This window comes from Staurois parvus, unplaced genomic scaffold, assembly GCF_062004578.1.
Source record: "Staurois parvus isolate SC_StPar_1 unplaced genomic scaffold, SC_StPar_1.0 ptg000175l, whole genome shotgun sequence".
Classification (NCBI taxonomy): Eukaryota; Metazoa; Chordata; class Amphibia; order Anura; family Ranidae; genus Staurois; species Staurois parvus.
The window spans coordinates 7409084-7429142 of NW_028317971.1; the positions used below are offsets into that span (position 1 = coordinate 7409084).

The 20059-nt window shown below is 40.3% G+C and overlaps 1 protein-coding gene across 5 annotated transcripts in view; it reads left to right on the forward strand.

Moving 5' to 3' along the window:
* Positions 1-20059, forward strand: part of TASOR2 (transcription activation suppressor family member 2) — a 99592-nt gene that overhangs the window by 64788 nt on the left and 14745 nt on the right. For 4 of the 5 annotated variants that reach the window (XM_089676889.1, XM_089676893.1, XM_089676891.1 and 1 more), the window contains 5 exons: positions 3567-4346; positions 8810-9115; positions 11021-11086; positions 13397-13684; positions 15132-17678. In XM_089676889.1, the coding sequence (XP_089533015.1) occupies positions 3567-4346; positions 8810-9115; positions 11021-11086; positions 13397-13684; positions 15132-17678 (3987 nt within the window). The remainder of the gene's footprint in view (positions 1-3566; positions 4347-8809; positions 9116-11020; positions 11087-13396; positions 13685-15131; positions 17679-20059) is intronic. The other variant, XM_089676892.1, reaches the window with a different exon arrangement.

Genomic DNA, 20059 nt, shown 5'->3' on the forward strand with positions numbered 1-20059 from the left:
TCTCCCATTTTCCTTTAACCTCTTTCAGACAGCTGTATGCATATACGTGGCCTCACGGAAGTGGGTCTTTATATGTGGAGCTGCTTAAACGTTCAGCTGTGTTTATGCTGAGATTGCACTACACAGAGCACTCCCAGCACAAAGACCCAGCTCTCGTGGATAGCCCCGCACTAATGATTAGGATCCAGGAGGCCCAGTTCCTGGTCACCTTCTCACTCTAAGAGCCTCTGATTGGCTGTCAGTGATCAGTCACTGTATAAGCCCGCTTTTGTGTTGTTTTTTTCTTCTTAAATGGAGGAAGATTGAAGGGAAAAATATAAAAAAAAAAAGCACAATGTGTGTTAAAAAAACAAAAACAAAAACGTTGAGTTTAGAGTTAGGGTTAAGGTAGGGTCCAAGGTCTGGGTCAAGGTCAGTGTATTTTAGGTAGCGGCACTATTAATTCTGGGCTCTATTAGTTTCTGGGTTCTATCGCTGCAATTTATTTTGGGATGTCCTTTGGTGGTATGTTTTAATAACAAGAAAAATATAGCTAAATATTTACATTTTTTTTTACTATATTGTTCCTATTTTTCTTTGATAATAAAAAGTCATGAGATATCCATTACTATTTACCACTAAATAAAAGCCCAAATTCTTCTGAAAAAACAAGGTATGATTCAGCTGGATACACTAAGTAGTTGCCATAATATGTATAGTTTTACAAACACATATCAAGTTGCAAAACAGCAGGGGAACATTATTCTAAGTTTCATTTGCAAGTAGGCACCGCCTTGCTGTCACTGAATGCCCTGGTCTTACACTAAAGATCACAAACCACTCTGATTTGGTTCCCAGTCTAGTAATCCATATGATGAGTGAACAGTGACTACATGGTTTTGTTAAAGCCTAAGTTTACTTTAAATTAATAAAAAAATCAGCACAAGGGACATTACTTTCCTTCACTGAGATGTGTCCCTTGTGCTGCTGTGCCCCCTTTTCACTGAAGTATTCCTCCTCCAATGCCCTCTCTCATTGATTAATAGTACTAGGGGCTGTGACTGCATCTTATTAAGAGTGCCTGACTGTGGCCACCCTTTCCACCCAGCTCCTGTATTCATAGCCATTACTATAACTTCTATGAATAGAGGAGGTGGACCTTTCAATCCCCCTCCCCTCCCCCCTCCCCCTTCATCCAGAAATTGCTTTTCATTCATAGAAGCTGTAGTAACGGCTTGTATGAATGCAGGAGCTGGACAGAAAGGATGGGCATAATATGACACTCTTGCTGAGTCTATCACAGTTCCTTAGTTCTATTAATTTCCACCACAGTGGGGATGGGGGGCATCGGAGGAGGATGGTTTTGATGAAAGGAGGACACAGCAGCACAAAGGACACTTCTCACTGAAGGCAAGTAAAATTTCTTGTTCTGATTTTTAAAAAGAAACTGTTTCAGGTAAACTTAGGTTTATCCCCCTCGACACCAGTGTATTGCAGAGGTAGGATTGGAGGAGGAGGAAGATTTAAGCTAAAGGAGGACACACAAGGGACACCTCTCACTGAAGGTAAGTAATGTCCCTTGTGCTAAATTATTATTATTTTTTTGGGGGGGGGGGGGGGGGGGGGTTGGTAAACTTTTAGTGCTTGTCATGGGATTTCATGGATAAGTATTACTATTGTCTTACCTAGTTTTCCTGATTTCAGTAAAGCCTAAAATGTATTTCCCAAGATGGTGAGTAGTGGCAGAAATTGACACGTTTATTTGGTATATTAGAAAAATATAAATTATTCCTAAAGAGACCTGTGTGCCCTTTAAAGTAGACCTTCAGTAATTAAAATCACTTTCTTCCTTCGGACTCCTCCCCCTTCATCTTTGATAATTGGAGATTATTAACAAACTAAAAAAATCCCAGCGCCAATCAAAGAAAGTGTACTATTATGCAGCTGTGCACCAGTGAAAACCACCAATAATAAATAACACAAAAAACAGCGCAAAAATTAAATACATAAAAATAATCACAAATAAATAAATGTCTGTGCAAAAATATATATATAATATTTCAAACATAAGTCCTTATTTTCCCAAAAGGATTTTCAAAACAATGTTTCAAAATGTGCTTCCACCTAATCGCCACGTGAAGAATAATATTGACCGCACTCACCAGATGGAGGTGAGTAATAAGCCTCATAGGATATAAGGGATCCTATAACCCCTCAGGAGGAACTCAAATCGCCTTCACCCTGCTTAGATACAGCAATCGACTCCACTCTACTTCTCCATGGAATCCTCAATAATGTGCAAGGAAAGAAAGGCTACATAGTGTAATACTGCCACTCAATACCATATAAATCCATAGAATAAGGACACTCACATTTTTCAATAAAATAACAGGCCTTGTTTAATAGCCTCAAAGGCTTCAAAGGAACAAGTTTCCAAATTGTAAATATAGGGATCTCACGCTTTAAGGATCACTGTAGAGGATGACCAGCTTTCCACCTCAAAAATGGATACTTTAACAGCAAAAGTCGGCGTGCGTTCCAAATAACGGAAGTGACGTAGGCCAAGAAGACAGCAGACCAGAAGTGCATCAATGCATTTCGCCCCACCCACAGGGCGTTTTCAAGACCCTTCTTCTGGTCTGCTGTCTTCTTGGCCTACGTCACTTCCGTTATTTGAGTTCCTCCTGAGGGGCTATAGGATCCCTTATATCCTATGAGGCTTATTACTCACCTCCATCTGGTGAGTGCGGTCAATATTATTCTTCACGTGGTGATTAGGTGGAAGCACATTTTGAAACATTGTTTTGAAAATCCTTTTGGGAAAATAAGGACTTATGTTTGAAATATTATATATATATTTTTGCACAGACATTTATTTATTTGTAATTGGAGATTATTACCTTGTTTTTTAAAAGCTTTCTGACCTTTTTAGTGCTGAACCACAGCACTTCCATCTTTCCTGACTAGACGAGAAAGATGTTGCAGCCCCCACTGCCTCCTTGGATATCTATATAACACATCCCAGGGGGCAGTTTCCCCACACATGTGCTCCACAGATTTCCCCACATGCGCAGATATGTTGCAGGTCTTTGGGACCCAGCAGAGTCCTTCTGCGCATGATGGTATTTCCCATAGACATTGCAGGTAGCAAAGTACCAGCATGTGTATTCACGTGCAGGAAACCCCCTGCATGTGCACAGATGTGCCACAGGTCTCTGCTAGGTCCCAAAGACCAGGAAGAGACCTTTTGGCATATCTGCTTATGCTACAGATATTCAAAGATGGTCATGTGTGAGAGGAGGACAAGGACCAAATTATAATGTGGTAGAAAAGTATACTAAATTTTGTTGATACTCTTGGTGCTAAAATTCTTCTTTTGTGAGTCTTAGATCCTGCCTCCAAAGAGCACATCATCTAAGGTACACTCACTCTGTTGCAAACATGTTCTTTTATTTTTATTATGCAGACTACTTGTACAGTGCAGTACAAAATATGAGACGCTAATGTGTGGAGAACATGCTCTCAGACTCCCTATAATACTGGTACACATTATGTTACTGTAACCCCTTTCTTATCTCTAATTCTAGGTGAACCCTAAAGAAAGTGAGCACAAATATTCTAAGCGTTTCTCTGGTGAAGAAGAAAAACAGATGTCAAGTGACTCAGAAAAACGTTTTAGTATGTTGCATGAAGATTCATGTTCAACAGCTTGTAAAAATGCTGAAAGTGTTGAAAACTGTATGTCTGTCTCACCTGGACCTGTGAGCCATACACAAGCAGAATCATTCTCATTAACTGATGGCAGGTTACCCCTGACTGGTGATGGGAACCTTCAAACTACAACCAGAAGTGAGGTCCTACCTCATGAGCATGTTACAAGTAGCACCGTTGATACAGAGGTTTCAACCTCCAATGCCTTAAACATGAACAGTACTTCAGATGTCTTCCATAAGGACGATGGACATTCTGACCATTCAGTCACAAAGGAAGATTTTCTCAAGAAGAGAAGTCCTTTGGTTCCCTGGATCCGAAATATAAAGGCAAACACTGAGCAGCATGAATCTATATTAGTGTCCGTTGATGACAGAGATTTACTGGAAGCCAAGCTTCAGGGTGTTAGTATGGACTCGGCTGTGGGGCAGAGTAATGAAGACAAAGAACTGAATGAATCTAATGTTCACTTAGTCTTTACAAGTAGTAAATGTAGTAAGTTAGGGATATGTGAGGAAAACTATCACAATAATAATTTGAAATCTTCATGTTTTCGGGAAAACCAAACAAATGTTAAAGTATGCAACAATGAGGACCTGTCACCTTTGAAAAGCTTGAAGTATGGCTCCAATACTGCTGCTTTGGAGGATGGAAAGGTAATTGTTTGTTGAAATATGGATATGTGGTTTAGATATTCATTAGTGTTTATTTTTTGCCTTTGTCTCAAACATGGCAGCTGCACATTAACACTCATATAGTCCACAAAACATAGCATCTATCAGCAGCCAGGGGAAAGAATGTGGTAAGATATTTGCAGAGGGTAGCGTTTGTGGACATATAATGTAAAAGAGTGAGTGGTGCTTAACTGTACATGCTTACAGGGAGGAAAGGGGGTAGTTGGGTTGTGCAATTGATTTGGATTGCTAAAGTCTGAGTTCATCAGCTGTGGTGAGGTAAACGATAATTGTGTAAAATAGGCACGTCAGAATGAAATGTATCAGAAAAACATTAGGCAAAGTCTGTGCTTACTTTTTGAGTGTACAGTTGCAAGAAAAAGTATGTGAACCCCTTGGGATTACGTGGAGTTTTGCATGAATTGGGCATAAAATGTGCTCTGAACGTCATCTAAGTCACAACAATAGAAGAACACAGTCTGCTGAACATAATACTACACAAACATTAGATGTTGCCATGGTTTAATTGCACATAACATGTAAACCTTCACAGTGCAGGGAGGAAAAAGTATGTGAACCTTTGGACTTAATAACTGGTTGACCCTCCTTTGGCAGCAATAACCTCAACCAAACGTTTCCTGTAGTTGCAGATCAGACCTGCACAACGATCTGGAGTCATTTTGGACCACTCCTCTTCACAAAACTGTTTCAGTGTAGCAATATTCTTGGGATGTCTGGTGTGAATCGCTCTCTTAAGGTCATGCCACAGCATTTCAATCGGGTTGAGGTCAGGACTCTGACTGGGCCACTCCAGAAGGCGTATTCTGTGCTGTTGCAGCCATTGTTTTGTTGAATTACTTGTATGCTTTGGGTCATTGTCCTGTTGCATCACCCATCCTCTGCGGAGCTTCAGTTGGCGGACAGATGGTCGTACGTTTTCCTGCAAAATGTCTTGATAAACTCTGGAATTCATTTTCCCATCAATGACAACAATGCGTCCAGGCCTTGAGGCAGCAAAGCAGCCCCAAACCATGATGCTCCCTCCGCCATGTTTTACAGTGGGGATGACGTTTTGATGTTGGTGTGCTGTGCCTTTTTTTCTCCACACATAGTGTTGTGTGTTCTTCCCAAACAACTCAATCTTGGTTTCATCTGTCCACAGTATATTTTGCCAGTAGTGCTGTGGAACATCCAGTTGCTCTATTGCAAACTTCAAACGTGCTGCAATATTCTTTTTGGACAGCAATGGCTTCCTCCGTGGTGTCCTCCCATGTACTCCATTCTTGTTTAATGTTTTCCTTATTGTAGATGTGTCAACAAAAATGTTAGCATGTGCCAGAGATTTCTGTAGGTCTTTAGCTGACACTCTGGGATTCTTCTTTACCTCATGGAGCATTCTACGCTGTGCTCTTGCAGTCATTTTTACAGGATGACCACGCCTAGGGAGAGTAGCAACAGTGCTAAACTTTCTCCATTTGTGGACAGTCTGTCTTACCGTGGACACATGAACATCAAGGCTTTTGGAGATACTTTTGTAACCCTTTCCAGCTTCATGCAAATCAACAATTCTTGATCGTAGGTCTTCTGAGAGCTCTTTTTCTGCGAGGCATGGTTCACATCAGACAGTGCTTCTTGAAACCAGTAAACCCAAAACAGGTGTGTGTTTTTTAAGGACAGGACAGCTGTCAGCAACACATCCAATATCATCACACTGATTGGAGTCAAGGTTGGCTCACTCCTGGCTCCAATTAGCTCTGGGAGAAGTCATTAAGCTAGGGCCTCACATACTTTTTCCTCCCTGCACTGTGAATGTTTACATGTTATGTGCAATTCAACCATGGCAACATCTAATGTTTGTGTAGTATTATGTTCAACAGACTGTGTTCTTCTATTGTTGTGACTTAGATGACGTTCAGAGCACATTTTATGCCCAATTCATGCAAAACTCCACGTAATCCCAAGGGGTTCACATACTTTTTCTTGCAATTGTATCACTCAAATGGTTAAATCTATATGTGATGTTTTTGTTAAATACCACTTATAGAAATCTGCATAACAGTAAAACCATATAAATGTGATAGGAAAGCCATCTGAAAACATTGTTACTATAATATCTTGAAAGCTGTTCAAACACATTGGCTAGGAGAAGAATCACCTATACAGTCATCTTGATAACCTAAGAACAGTAAATCTATACTGGGGTACACACTAAGAAAATCGGAAAACGATTGTCCGAGTTTCCATGAAGGTGCGTGATCGAGAAATGGTACTCACATGTATGATAATTTTTGAAAGACAAAGGCAAACCTTTTTTTTTGTGTAGGATTTCTTTGTTGCCACCTTCTTCTGGGTAATTGTTTGCTTCTGATCATGCACATTTTTCTATTCGATTTACTTCCAGACAATTACTGAACACATTGAGTGAAAATCAGATGTTCACATACGATAAAAATTTTCTATCTTGCTCCTTCGTTTCTTTCTCGTCTGGAAAGTGAATCAGCTGTTGAAAGCACTATACTAACATTTAGATAATCGACCAATCATTACACATACAAAACCTGTCTTCCGATTTTCTTGTAATGTGTACCCAGTTTTAGCCATATGGGACATGGCAACTATTGTTTATAAACTGTCCTAATGGGGAGCGTACCACCAGTAGTTGTTGACTGACCTTCACATATATCCAGCTTTAATAATTGCTGTGGGGGAAGCAGTGAGAGCCACTGAATATGTATGCCAAGCAAGCTGTACAGACACTAGCAAATGACAGAGTGAAAAATACATCTATTAAAAGTCTGCTGGCCTGTCATAGTCATCAGCACAGCACGGTGACTGGTGAATAGAAATAATATTGGATTTGTAGTAGGTTTTTTCTTTACTTATGGACAGTCTCAAAATTAAATTAAATCTGCAGTATGTGGGCAGGGAGTCTCACAATTCCCCACTTCCTCCTTTTAAAAGATTCCTTGTGGAAGTGGGAGACAGAATTTAGGGGGGCTTAGTAAAATAGTTTGTATATGCTATTTACTTCCCTGTTCTGCCTCTATCCCCACAAAGAGGATAGGACATCTTGAGTATTAGAACGTGTACTGTAAATAGTAGGGATTACTTGTTTTCCCTCTGAGTTGTGCTATCCTTTGAGTTGGTTTGAAAATTAACCAAAAAAAGAGACACATTTTTTATAGAATTAAAGAACAACTTCATCCTTAGTAATATTGTCCTTTCATTAATTTGTAGCTTAATACCTGAAGCTCAAAAAGGTACCTGAGCTACCTTTGAAGCAGAGTAGAACATTTTGGTCCATTGACTTATAAATAAAAATGTTTCTTTAGTGTGTTCTTCAGGCACTCCAATAAGTCTATGGGGCTAAAAACATGCATTCCTTCCCCATAAAAAGGTCCTGTAGAATCCTCCTAAAAAAAAACAAAAAACCCTCAGAATTGCCTACATATGCTACACTCAAATGGGAATGAGGACATAGTTGGCATGTTCTAGGTACAGGTTCACTTTAACGGTCACCCTGTTCCAGTGATTTTGCCTCCGACAAGACCCCTGTCCTAATGGCCTAATATATTCTTGCGAGTAAGCTGTACTCATTGTTGCCTCCATCTGTCCTTTGGAGTACGCCTTGCCCATAGGAATGAATAGGGCTATGGCATGCATGTGTGGCATATGAAGAGGAGCTGATCTGGACCTTGTCAGCGCTAACCGAATTGGTGAGTAACAATAATATGATTCTGGGGGAAGGAACAATTGTATTAAATGTGCAGTTGTCCTTTAAGTGGCCCATTTCACAGCCATCATCTGAAATGTCTTGCCTTGGAAGCCAAAAAATGGTTTACTGTTTATGTATTTTTTTAAATACACATGTAGTTGGGAGCAAGCATATGTTTCTTAGATACATGTGCATACGTTGCTTCCTACTTATTAGATAGATCTCTGTCAGCCCAGCAGACTTTTGCAAAATTAAAAACTATGCATTTTCCCCATTCTTTGAACATCTGCATTGGGCGTTCCTCCAGGATTTCTTCAGGGCCTGCTGCAGAGAAACAACACAACACAATGAGGGTTTTTTTTTTTTTTATTCTTCAACCAGTGGGTTGAATGAGAAATAAAATCACAGATCCCTGCATCAACATGAGATTTTGATGCAGGGATCTTTCCTGCTGTGCCTTTGTATTCTGACAGGGGGATAATTGACTGCAAGCACTGTTTTTTCAACCTAAGCTTCTCATTCGACTGCCTTCTGTCGAACAGACAGCTGTACATAGGTACCAAAATTCAGTTGGTCCCTGCTGAACCAGCCGATTTTCAGTACATGTATATCCAGGTTTACAATGGAAATGGTGTATGTGAACGGATATTTGATTTCTCCCATTAAGATTATTTGTGTTTTTAGCTTTTTTAGTAATTTTCTCCTCTGTCTACATTTTATTTTATCACAGGCTCTAGGTTCTGGAATTTTCCTCAAGTTGGTGCACAGTGAAAAATCTAGTATGCAAAGTGAAAGTCAAGACCAAGCCAAAAGTAATATTGATTTGCTGGCAGAGAACATTAAAGCAGTGGATTCTGCGAATGGCATTGAGCATAATGATGGCAAAGCTGATATGAACCTCACAGCTAATAGCGTTAAAGAAACTGCAACAAGTTCTTTCACAAATGAAATAATAGGAAAAAGATCAGAGCAATCTTCAGATGAGCTGGAAGGATGTCAAAACGAGTCTTTGCCTGCTAAAAAAGACACCCATGAGGCAAGTGCCACTTTTAAGAGAAACGTGTTAATAATTTCTATAAATCATTGAATTTGAGTTTGAGCAGCAGTGTCATGAAAAGTATTCGCTTGCCTATTTTTGGGCAGTGCTGTAAGATGTTAACCCCTTGCCATTGAACCTTTAAGGAGTTGTTAACGCCAGCATCCAGAGGCGGGCTTCTCAGTCATGTGATTGGGCTTTACAAAGATCACATGATTGGGAGCCTGTACTTGGCAGTGACTAGAAGCTTTTGGAGATTGCTCAGTCACTTTGCTGAGAGCGTTCCCAGCACAAAAACATACTGCATATGTGGCGCAATGGACGAAAACACACCTCTGTGACGTCACATGTGTGTGCACTTAGCAGGAACATGTTAACAAGATTTGGTAATGGTGAACCCCTTGGCGCCGGCGGCTCCCGGCCCTTTAAGGGTTTCAGAAGCTGGGAGGCGGGGCAGTGTTTTAAGATCATGTGACCGCCATGATTTGCCGTCCAGGCGGTCACATGATTGGGAAAGGTCATGATCGAAAGAGGAGATCAGGACCTTTCCGTGAGTACTGGACATGTGTGCTGGGAGCGCACAGGGCACGCTCTCTCAGCACATATGTTTTCCTTAATTATTATTTCAGATACTTATATAGCGCCGTCAATTTACGCAGCGCTTTACATATATATTGTACATTCACATCAGTCCCTAACCCTTAAGGGGTGTACAATCTAAGGTCCCTAACTTACATTCTTACATTTCATGCAAATGAGCGGCCGCTCGGCGTCAAGGCCCAGACATTTGCGTGCGGTCGGCACCAAGAGGTTAAGAGCTGTTAAGTTTTTTCTTTTGTCACCTATAACCCTTGGGGAGTTTTTCCCTTCACTTCTGTACTGTAGACCAGAAAAAAGTGGGAGAAATCTTTCCAGTGTGAGGGAAATGCCCTTGTAGACAGACAGAAGTCACTGGAATATGTGTCACCATTGGAAAATTTCCCCTTTATTATTGTTTGGGTGAAAACTGAAAATTCTTTTTTCTTCATCCTCTAAACCTGTGACAGTGGTCACACCAACAGATTGAGAGAAATCAACCTAATGGTTACATAGAAAATATAACTCTGCCAGGATTTGTAATGCATCATTACAAAAACAAAATAAAAGTTAGATACACTTTAGTGTGACATTTTAAGGTGTATTGACTTTAGGAGAACTTCCTGTAAGAATGAAAAAATAATTTGATCTTTATTTTTGGAAGCAAGAACATGTGACATAGGGGAATTTCCTTCCCTATAGAGGAATGTGAATGAATATCAAAAATCTCTCAATGGGAATGCTCAGTTCCCTTGGAATAGGGTCAGCAGGGTTTCCTGTGCAAAAGTCCCCTGTGAGTGTATTACTTTATGTATGCATCTTTGAGATGCTTGAATGATATATGAATTTTCCCTTTTAGAATCAATAGTGATAGCGCTATGGCTAAACTAACCACTTGAAGGTACTTGTTAACCTCCCTATACCATGGAGAGAATGTAGTAATGAGACTACAGGAGAACTAAGCACAGGCTGGAGAGGGCGTAGTGTTTTAAGGCTATAGCAAAGCAAATCATAGACAGGAGAGTGCAGTTCATTTTTGTGAGCATGATAAGCCTGTCTTCAGGGCATTCTGTTGGTGTACTGCTGAAGAGCATTCCATAAACTTGTATTATTGGCTCTACTTGCACTCCTAGTTTATCTGCTAGCAAAGATGAGCAGAGAACTGGTGCCAGTTGATAGTGATCAGGGCAGGTTTCTAACCAGCTTCCTATAACCACACTCCATATACAAGTTCAGCTGAAAATGGCCGTATCAAGCCCTTACCATCCCATGTGCACATAAAGATAGAAAGCCTTCTGCTTCTAATGCAGCTTATCTCCATTATTACAGGTTCCAGAAATATGGACAGATTGTTCTAGCTATAGTCAGGAGAATGAACATTCGTATGTTAGCAAGGTAATTCTTATTATGTCTTGTACCTTGTACCTTTTTGCCTATAAAACACATAGTGATCCCATACATATTTTATATGCTAGGTGATTTGTAGCTGTATTTTTTTCAAGTGGATAGATTTTTATTGAGGTTTGGCATGGTTTACAGACACCCACCCACACACACCCTTCCACCCACACACACCCTTCCACCCACACACTCTTCCACATACCCACAAACACACACACACCCACACACACAAGGACAATGTACTTTACAGTCTAGGTTACATTTTAAAAGATTAGGGTAAAGCACTGTTCAGATTATTGTGGCAATATAGTTTTAACCCCTTCCCGCCGCTGTCTCCCAGCCGTTTAAGAAGTTCTAAATGCCGGGAGGCGGGTATTACGAACATGTGATCTCTGTGATTGGCAGTCGCATGAACGAAAGGCTCCTGATTGCAAGTACATATTGGGAGCTTTCCGGTACCCCATGGTTACTGTGCTGGGAGGGCTCAGGGAGCACGCTCTGTCAGGAAAATCTTTACATAAGGTCACATATATGCGGCTTCTCACCGTAAGCCCACCTGCCGAGAGGCCACACATATGCATACCTCTGGCTGGAACTGGTTAAAAAAGTAGTCCTGTGATCAGGTCAGTCAGAGCTAATCCTGGCATCTCTTGGGGGAGCAACAGCAGTCTACTTCTGCTCAATGAGTTTGTGGGCCAAATACACTCCTTTTGTATAGGTATCTGAATGATGGGTGGGATTAATTCCTCTTCCATCATGCCAAACAAGCATAGTTTGTGGTCTAATGGAATGGTAGTAAGATGCACTTTGTTTATAGTGGTTAACACATCTGACCAATATCTATGACGTTTTGGGCATCTCCAGAGCATATGAATAAGATTTCCCAGAGACTGTCCCCACCTTGTACAGGTTGCCTCTGCTCTACACCCATATTAACACAACCTCTGTGGGGTATGGTATGTTCTGTGTAGGATAAACAATTGAGTTAGCTTTGAGAGGTTGACAGGGACACCATAGGGAATGCTTCCAGTATATAGGTCCACTGCTCCTCCTTCAGTTCATCTAGGTCTCTCTTCCATCTCTGTTTACACGGAAGAACTTTGTTAGAGTCAAAAGCTGCGGGGAGGGGGAATGCATTGATCCTGGAAATCCAACCCATTATAGATGTGGCCTGGGCCACCACATCAACAGGTGAGCTACCACAATTTTGGGATGGGTAGATCTGAATTGTGCACAGAGCCATACCTGAAGGTGTTGAAAGAATACATAATGGGGAAGGGAGAACTCTATTCTGAGATCTTGAAATTATTTTGTTGAAGAGCCTTTATATTATTGTGTGTGTAGTGATGCTTTGCACTGTCCAAATACTGACATTTGCCGACTCTTGGAGTTCTGGGAGATTACAGGTGTCCAAATAGGATTGAAAGTCATAAAGCACTCATATTTAAATACGTAGTGCACCGTTCACAATTTAGACACAAGGAGTATAGTTGAGCATTTGGGGTTGGTAATAAAAGAATTGCCCACTAGGGATTCTGTGACTGTAGTGCAAGTTGTACAGGTTAACAGTATGAACCATGTGGGATTGACTCGTACTGATATGGCACAGTTCAGCGGATATTGCATCTGTGCAGCTAGTTGATCAGGGATACAGTGGTGCTTGTCCACCCATATCTTTGGGCCATTGAAATGATCTATCCTGGCCTGTCCCTTTTTACATACAAGGTCTCTAAACAAGGAATGAACTTTCTTAATTTAGGAGCCTGATATCCGTACATGAGAACTGTGAAATACATTTAAGAATTGCAGCATGCAAATCATCTTAATTAGATTACAATGGCCCACGGCTGAAATCAGAAGTTGGTACCACATATTCTATTTCTCCCCAAACTTGTCTAGCAATGGAATTAGAGGTCTTAGATGCTTTTGTTTCAAGCATTATATTCACCCCTAGGTATTTAAATTTGCCAATGTGTATCAGTGAGCCTAATATCTGCTACTATATATGATGTTCAGCTTCTGTCAAACAGTCTAGAGTAACTTGTTCGGACAAGGTCATACTGGTACTGCAGCTGATTAAAAAGAAAATTCCAGCTTTTCATCTTCTGTCCAGTGGGGATGGCCATACACTGATTAAAATTTTGATCTGCCTGTTGCCAGCGAAAGACACTTTCTTTTGGCTAGGTCAGTTCACTTTAAGACTGGTTCATCCAGCTGTATTCACAAAAATAACTTGTTAATTATGATAACAAAAGCTCCTTAATACTTTTGCTATTTATGTTTTTTCTTCTGTCTTGATTATAGATTGCCTCATTTGGGAACATGGAGAAGCTTGAATTAAGCCCAAGCTCCAGTGAGATTTCAGATGTCGAGGATATGAATGCAGATACTGCAGGCAAATCTGACCCAGTATCGCCAGAGAAGACTCATGAGAAATTGTCACATACTAATACAAAACCTGATCTGGTAGATATGTCTGCAGATGCCCCTGTGGCTGTATTCCATCAGGATGATGTTGGAAGCGCTGAAGATGATAGGTTTCAAGTAAACCGGAACACAGTATCCATACAAATTACACATCATAGCCCTGACGTAAGTATATTTTGGGAAAACAAAAAAATATTATGCTGGTTTTAGAGATCTATTTTTTTTTTTTTTTTATGTCTTGGTCTATGTGGGATAGTGAAAAGGTTGATCAAAATGTTTTTTCTAACATTCCTGTTGACAGAAGTTGATCGTTAGATCAACTTCTGACAAGCAGGAGTGGCCACACATGTATCAATATTCAGCTGGTCCCTGCTGAACTTGCCGAATTTTGATTCAGCTATGGCCAGCTTTAGGTGACTTTAGCTGGTAGAAATTGGCCATCAAGCAGGGGTCCACCACTTTGTTACTCTTGATTTATTTGGAATTCTAAAGTATGCAGTGTGTCATACATTCCTTCACAGTCAACAAATCCAGACAGCATTATGAAAACAGGAGAGCAAGGGAAACAAAGTACAATTAAACTTGCTTATACGCCTATAAATTAGCATGTGGCAGTAAATTCTACTAGACCAAATTAAACATTGTTGGAATGGTTACATTAATAAGGAATAAAGCGGGTAAAAAACGAATTGAACACGTCACCATTTATTTGTTTTGGTTTCTTTGTATGTATGGATTGCATGGGTTGTTATCGACGTGGTGAAAATTTAATGTCAATAACGCCTTTAGAAATATATTTACCTAGAAAAATGGCGACGTGTTCAATACTTATTTTACCCGCTGTATGTGCTCAGCTTTGAGTAGTAAAGATAACATGCTAAACAAGGAACAATAGCTGGCAAGGCATGTACCCATCCTCAAAGTTAAGCTGACTGACAGATGCAGTGCATAAACATTAAACATTTTTGCTCACTTTTTCACAAAGAAATTTTCCTAGAAGTTTGAAAATCACTTTGCAAAATCCAGCACAAAAGCTGGCTATCACATATTTTTATCCAGTTGTGTATTCTGGGCCTTCTATACACATAAAAAAAAAAATCGTCCCCAATCCTGCTCGCAGTTCCCAACTGTCAAAGCGAGAGCCAAGACTTGCTATAAAAAAAAGGAGAAATGGACTGGGCTGCTTGAAGGAGAATGCATTAAGGTAAAAAAATAGATATTAGTACTATTTTAAGTAATGACAAAATTATTGCTGAATCAGCAGGCCCAGGTATGAGAGCAGGCCTGGTCAAACAGCATAAATATTGAAATAAGTTGCCTTATCTGACTACAGAATGCGTGTATTCCAAAACAAGGAAATGGAAATGTGCTGTATCAATTGCATTCATCCTAAATTATTCAGTCTTGCTCATTGTTATAGGCTACAATTCTTTTTTTTTTTTTTTTCCTCTAAATAACCCAGACATTGTTTAATACACAATATAGCTGTGTGCTTATGAGATGATATTTTAATATTTATTTTTATTTCAATGCTTTTGGTAGACAGTGCACCTGGTGGTCCTTGCCTTTCTATCCTATAAATATGTCTTTTTTTTTTTTTTTTTGTTTCTAGATGAATGAAACTGAAAACACAAAGGAGAACCTAACAGGTCAAAGTCCTTCTCAACCCAGTGACCTTGGTGCAGATAGAATCGACAACCTTACTGCAGTATCTGCAAACTTTCAGGCAAAAGGCACAGAAGCAGTTGACTACAATTTTTTACAGCCTAAAGAAGTGGAAAATATCTCTGAAATAGATAAGAGAGAAAATCCTCCTGGTAACACGCAGACACTCCGTGACCAGGAAATTAGGCCTCTTATTAGTGTAGAAATATCGGAGGAAGATGCAAACACAAATTTTGGAGAGAAATCCTTATTGCATGGTTCAAAATCCAGTAAGGTTGTGGATTCAGAGAGCCTAGGAGAAAAGTCCTCATTGCTTGGCTATGATTCCAGTAAGGCTGTTGATTTAGAAAGCCCAGCACAAAAATCCTCATTGCTTGACTTGGAATCCTGTAAGGCTGCTGATTTAGAATGCATTTCTGTGTTTGAGAAGCTCAGCTTAAAAGCTATCGAGGAAATATATACAACTCCAATTTCCACACTTGCCAGAAAACAAGAATTACAGATCCATAATAGAGAGAACCTTTTTGCTGAAAAAGAAACCATGGACAATAATCCATCTGTAGATTTGTTGAACATGCAAACTGATCTACGTGACTCTCCTGTGCAGATTATGGAAGATCACATGGTACCTAATAAGATGGAAGCAGGAAATAGCTGTGAGATGCTCCAAGCACCAAATTCAGAGGCAGTGAACGAAGATACTCCTGCATTTACTGTAGTTGAGAAATCAAAGTCTTATGAATTCATACAAGATACGGGTGGTGCCACAAATCGGCTAGTGAGCAGTTGTGTTGATAAAGATGTAGATCAGCTCTTCGTTGAATCACAGAGTGACCCTACATCAGATGATATAAATGTGAGCCTTTCTGCTTATCAGCCTAAAAAAAGCACTAAAGACCAGACCCAAAGTATGCGAAATACAATTCGTAAGGAAATTTTATTCAAATTAAAACGTATATGCCAAGGTTCAGGAATTGGCCAACATGCCAGCTCTAATTCTGAAGATGAGATATTTATTGTCCATGAAAAACCTGGTACATCACACACAGGGGAGCAAACAAAGCAGACCGATACTAACAAAATGGATTTGTCAGAACATGAAATAAATTCTGAAAGCCTTGCACAAACCAACAGTAAAATTCAGGAGAACCAAACTCCACAATCGGAAATTCTGGAAGAGAATATGGTTCAGGAAACAGCAAATAGTCCTTCTATAATTTCGATTGAACCTGTTATTTGTCAGGAAGCAGAGCAGTCAGTTTCTCAAGATAAAAACATATCCCCACTTCGTGATGATTTCACTGATAACATAGATCAGGATTCTGGTCAGAACCAGTCTGAAATATGTTGCATATTAAATACTGGTAGTATAAGTAAAGAGCAGTATGATCGCTGGTCAGAAACCTCAGACGATGACATTGAATTTGTACGAGCTTATAAAGAACCTTTAATAAGTACATATTTACAGAAGGAGGGTTCTGAATTCCCCAGTTCTCCACCGGAAGAGCTTACATCCCACCCTGAACCGAGCTATTCAAGAAAAGAAAAACATTCTAAAAGGCGTTCTGGTCTCACTACATCACCACGGGAGGCAGGTGACTATGTATCATCAAGATACCACAGAGACACTGATTATTCTAGCTCTAGACGTCACAGCAGCTTTATCATAACTAGAAAGTTAAGAGATGCTGGAAGAACCTGGCCCACAGTCCACAAAGAAAGCATCTATCCTGGCAGATCTGACCTTGATAGCTTATTTACTAATAGAAGAATGGTCTCAAGTGACCTCACCCAAAACACCCTTGACATGGAGCATTTGCGTTTTATGTGTAAATTAAAGGAGGTTTTAAGGAAATCATCCACAGATGTACATATTTTTGAGCCTCCCATCCAAACAATGTTTGATTCAAGGAGAATTCCAGGCTGCCCGCGGTTCAGAAAGAAGTGTATAAACCCTCTTCTTATCACAGTCCATTGTACACATCGCAGGAGAGACTATAGAGGGCATGAGGGCTTGTTCCCAAGCAGTTCTTATAGCCAAGCTTATGATGATGAGCTAAGGGACAAGCCTGCATATTATTCTAGGACTCCTAAAAAAATAAGAACACCTAGATATTCTTCCCCTTATCATTTTAACCGGTTGAGGCATGAGAGCACATTGGAGAAACCAAACAGCGATATCTCCGTGATTATTAGGGAGTGCACTCAGTCCAATCACCTAAAGCTGAGCCGTGTTGGCTTGGGTAGCACTGCTGTAGAGAGGACTTCAGCTTGTTTGGCACCAGAAGAGAGTGACAGACAAATAAGACAGACATTTGACCCCGCGTCCACCAAATCACAGACTGTTGGGAATATTATTTCTGATCTCTGCACTAACCTACGCACAAGATTACACGGTGTAGCAAGAGAGTCTACGCAAAAGAACTGTTACTTTTATCTTGGCAAGACTAGTGTTGATCAGGATGATGATGATGAATTCTTCTCATTAACAAAGGTAATACTCAAGTTGCTTTGATTAACCTTTCATTAAAACACTTGCTGTACACTAACTAGGCATTAAATATGGATTGTACTACATAGGAAATATATAGTTGTTTTAAGGGGCTTTTTATTTTCTAAAGCTAGAAACACTTTGCAGCGGGACATACCAGTTGCTATAGTGTGGGGTATTGAGTCTTCGTTCACACCATATGTGCCGAAAATCTGATGGAAACTGACGCTCAGATTTCACTTGCAGAGACATCAGTTTTCATGCGCGCTTCAGTGAGTTTTATACTTGTTGCAGATTCCTGCGCAGAAAAAAATCTACACGTGATACCAGTGTTGTGAACAGGGCACATAGAAAACAAATGATTTTGTTGTTCCCTTGCAGAATGCATGCAGAAAAACTGATGTATCTGTGCACCATGGTGTGACAGCATATCAAAAGCCAAAACATATTGTTCTGCTTTGTATAGCGTAGGCAATGGTTAAACTCCTGTCATTTCTTTTTGTTTTGTTTTGTTTTTGGGGGGGGGGGGGTTGTGGCCATTAGTGTTCTATTTGAGGGATTTCCCTGCACTTCCTGTCCAAGTACATGCTGGAAATGAGGGGAAAGCTCTACAAAGTGAGGTAAATCCCCGTTAGACAGTTGTCTCCCCATTGGAAGGTTACTCTTTATTTCTGTTCTGTTGACAACTAAAAACTTTTGGATTTTCCCTCACCTTCACTCCTCTGACAAATCGCATTGGGACAAATAGAGAAAGTGAATCTCTCTAGTGCTGAGACAGTGGTAAAAAGGTGACTGATTCTAACCCTCATCACTGTTCACAGCTTAAAAGGGTTAGTTAAAGTGTTACTAAATCCACAACAGTAATATCAGTCTGTATATGCAGTAAAGCATGCTTGCTATACTCACTGTGGAACCTAAGGGGTTAATCCTTTTTATTGTGTAAAAAGGCTGTTTGATCCTTTCTTCTCTGTTCCTCCCCTTTTTCAAGCGATCATCATTTATCTCCAGACTGAACAGTAGGCATTCACATGCTCAGTTTGGTATATATTGCTAGAATGTTTTTTTTTTTCTTGGGAGAGTGCATGTGATCAGCACAGGAGCAGTCAGCACTGTCCAGACAGGTCAGGGGATTTCCATCTTCCTAGAGCAGAAAGAAAACTCCTACAAGCTTTAGCTAGTGCTCAGCTGGACACTGATAGAAGTCACAAGACTGCTATATACTGCTGATGAGAAAAGGTATTTAGCGGTTTATATTTGCTAAAATAATTGCATTTCCATGTTCTGTGTACTGTGGGAGACCAGATATAGTAGATGCAGGGTCCTGGGTTTAGTAACACTTTAACCTCTTATGGCCCTTTTGCAAAAATATGCCCCTATGACGGGTACCAAAGAGAGCTAGTAAAGCAATGCTGGAGTTGGCAAGGGCCCTGAAATGTTGCACCCTATATGAATTTTCTTTGGGTTCTGTTATGGGTGTTTCATTCAGAAATGATTATTTTTGTTGTGTTTTCTCAGTTGTATATGTCCCTGCACCCTCATATCTTACTGGTTCATGTGATTTATACACATGTAGGTGCTCTTGTGTATATACAGAAAATACTATCTGTAATATATTTATTTATTACAGGTACTTTTATAGCATTGTCAATTTTCACAGCGCTCTACATATATATATTGTACATTCACAGCAGTCTCTAACCCTCAAGGGGTGCACAATCTACAATACAGTCCCTAACTTACATTTATACATGCACTTTCTGGGGCCAATTTAGACAGGATCCAATTTGCCTACTAGCATGTCTCTTGAGTGTGGGAGGAAACCGCACTACCCGGAGGAAGGCCACGCAGGCACAAGGTGAACCTGCAAACTCTAGGCAGCTGGTGCTGTGGTTTGTCCTAAACGTCCATCTTTTAGCCATGCACAGTAGATCTTTCATAAACCTCATTCTAGTGCACACAGGGAGGTCTCTATCTGTAGCCAAAACTTTTTTTTTGGAGAGTGTGGGAAGATTTAGAACGCCTGTCAGGTTTTACTGCTGCCCAAGGTTCAGTTAGAAAGAGTTCCCCTTACCTTTTTACCAGACAGGGAAAAATTCTTCAACAGCAGCACAGACCGAAGTAGTTATTATTATTTTTACATTAAAGTGGTTGTAAACACCCAGTGAAGTAGCGGACCTCAGGTGATACCTGTTTATCTGCAACCCACTCTTCTCATCCTCTGTTTAAAGTGCTGAATTTACACAGGATCTCTCAGCTCTGAAAAGCTGAGAGTGGAGAGCTGAAGTTACACTCTGCAGAGATCAGTGAGGAGACCTCTGAGCCCTGATTGGAGGGAAGAGGCACATTCCCCTTCACACAGGAAAAGAGCTGAGGCTGTCAGTCTG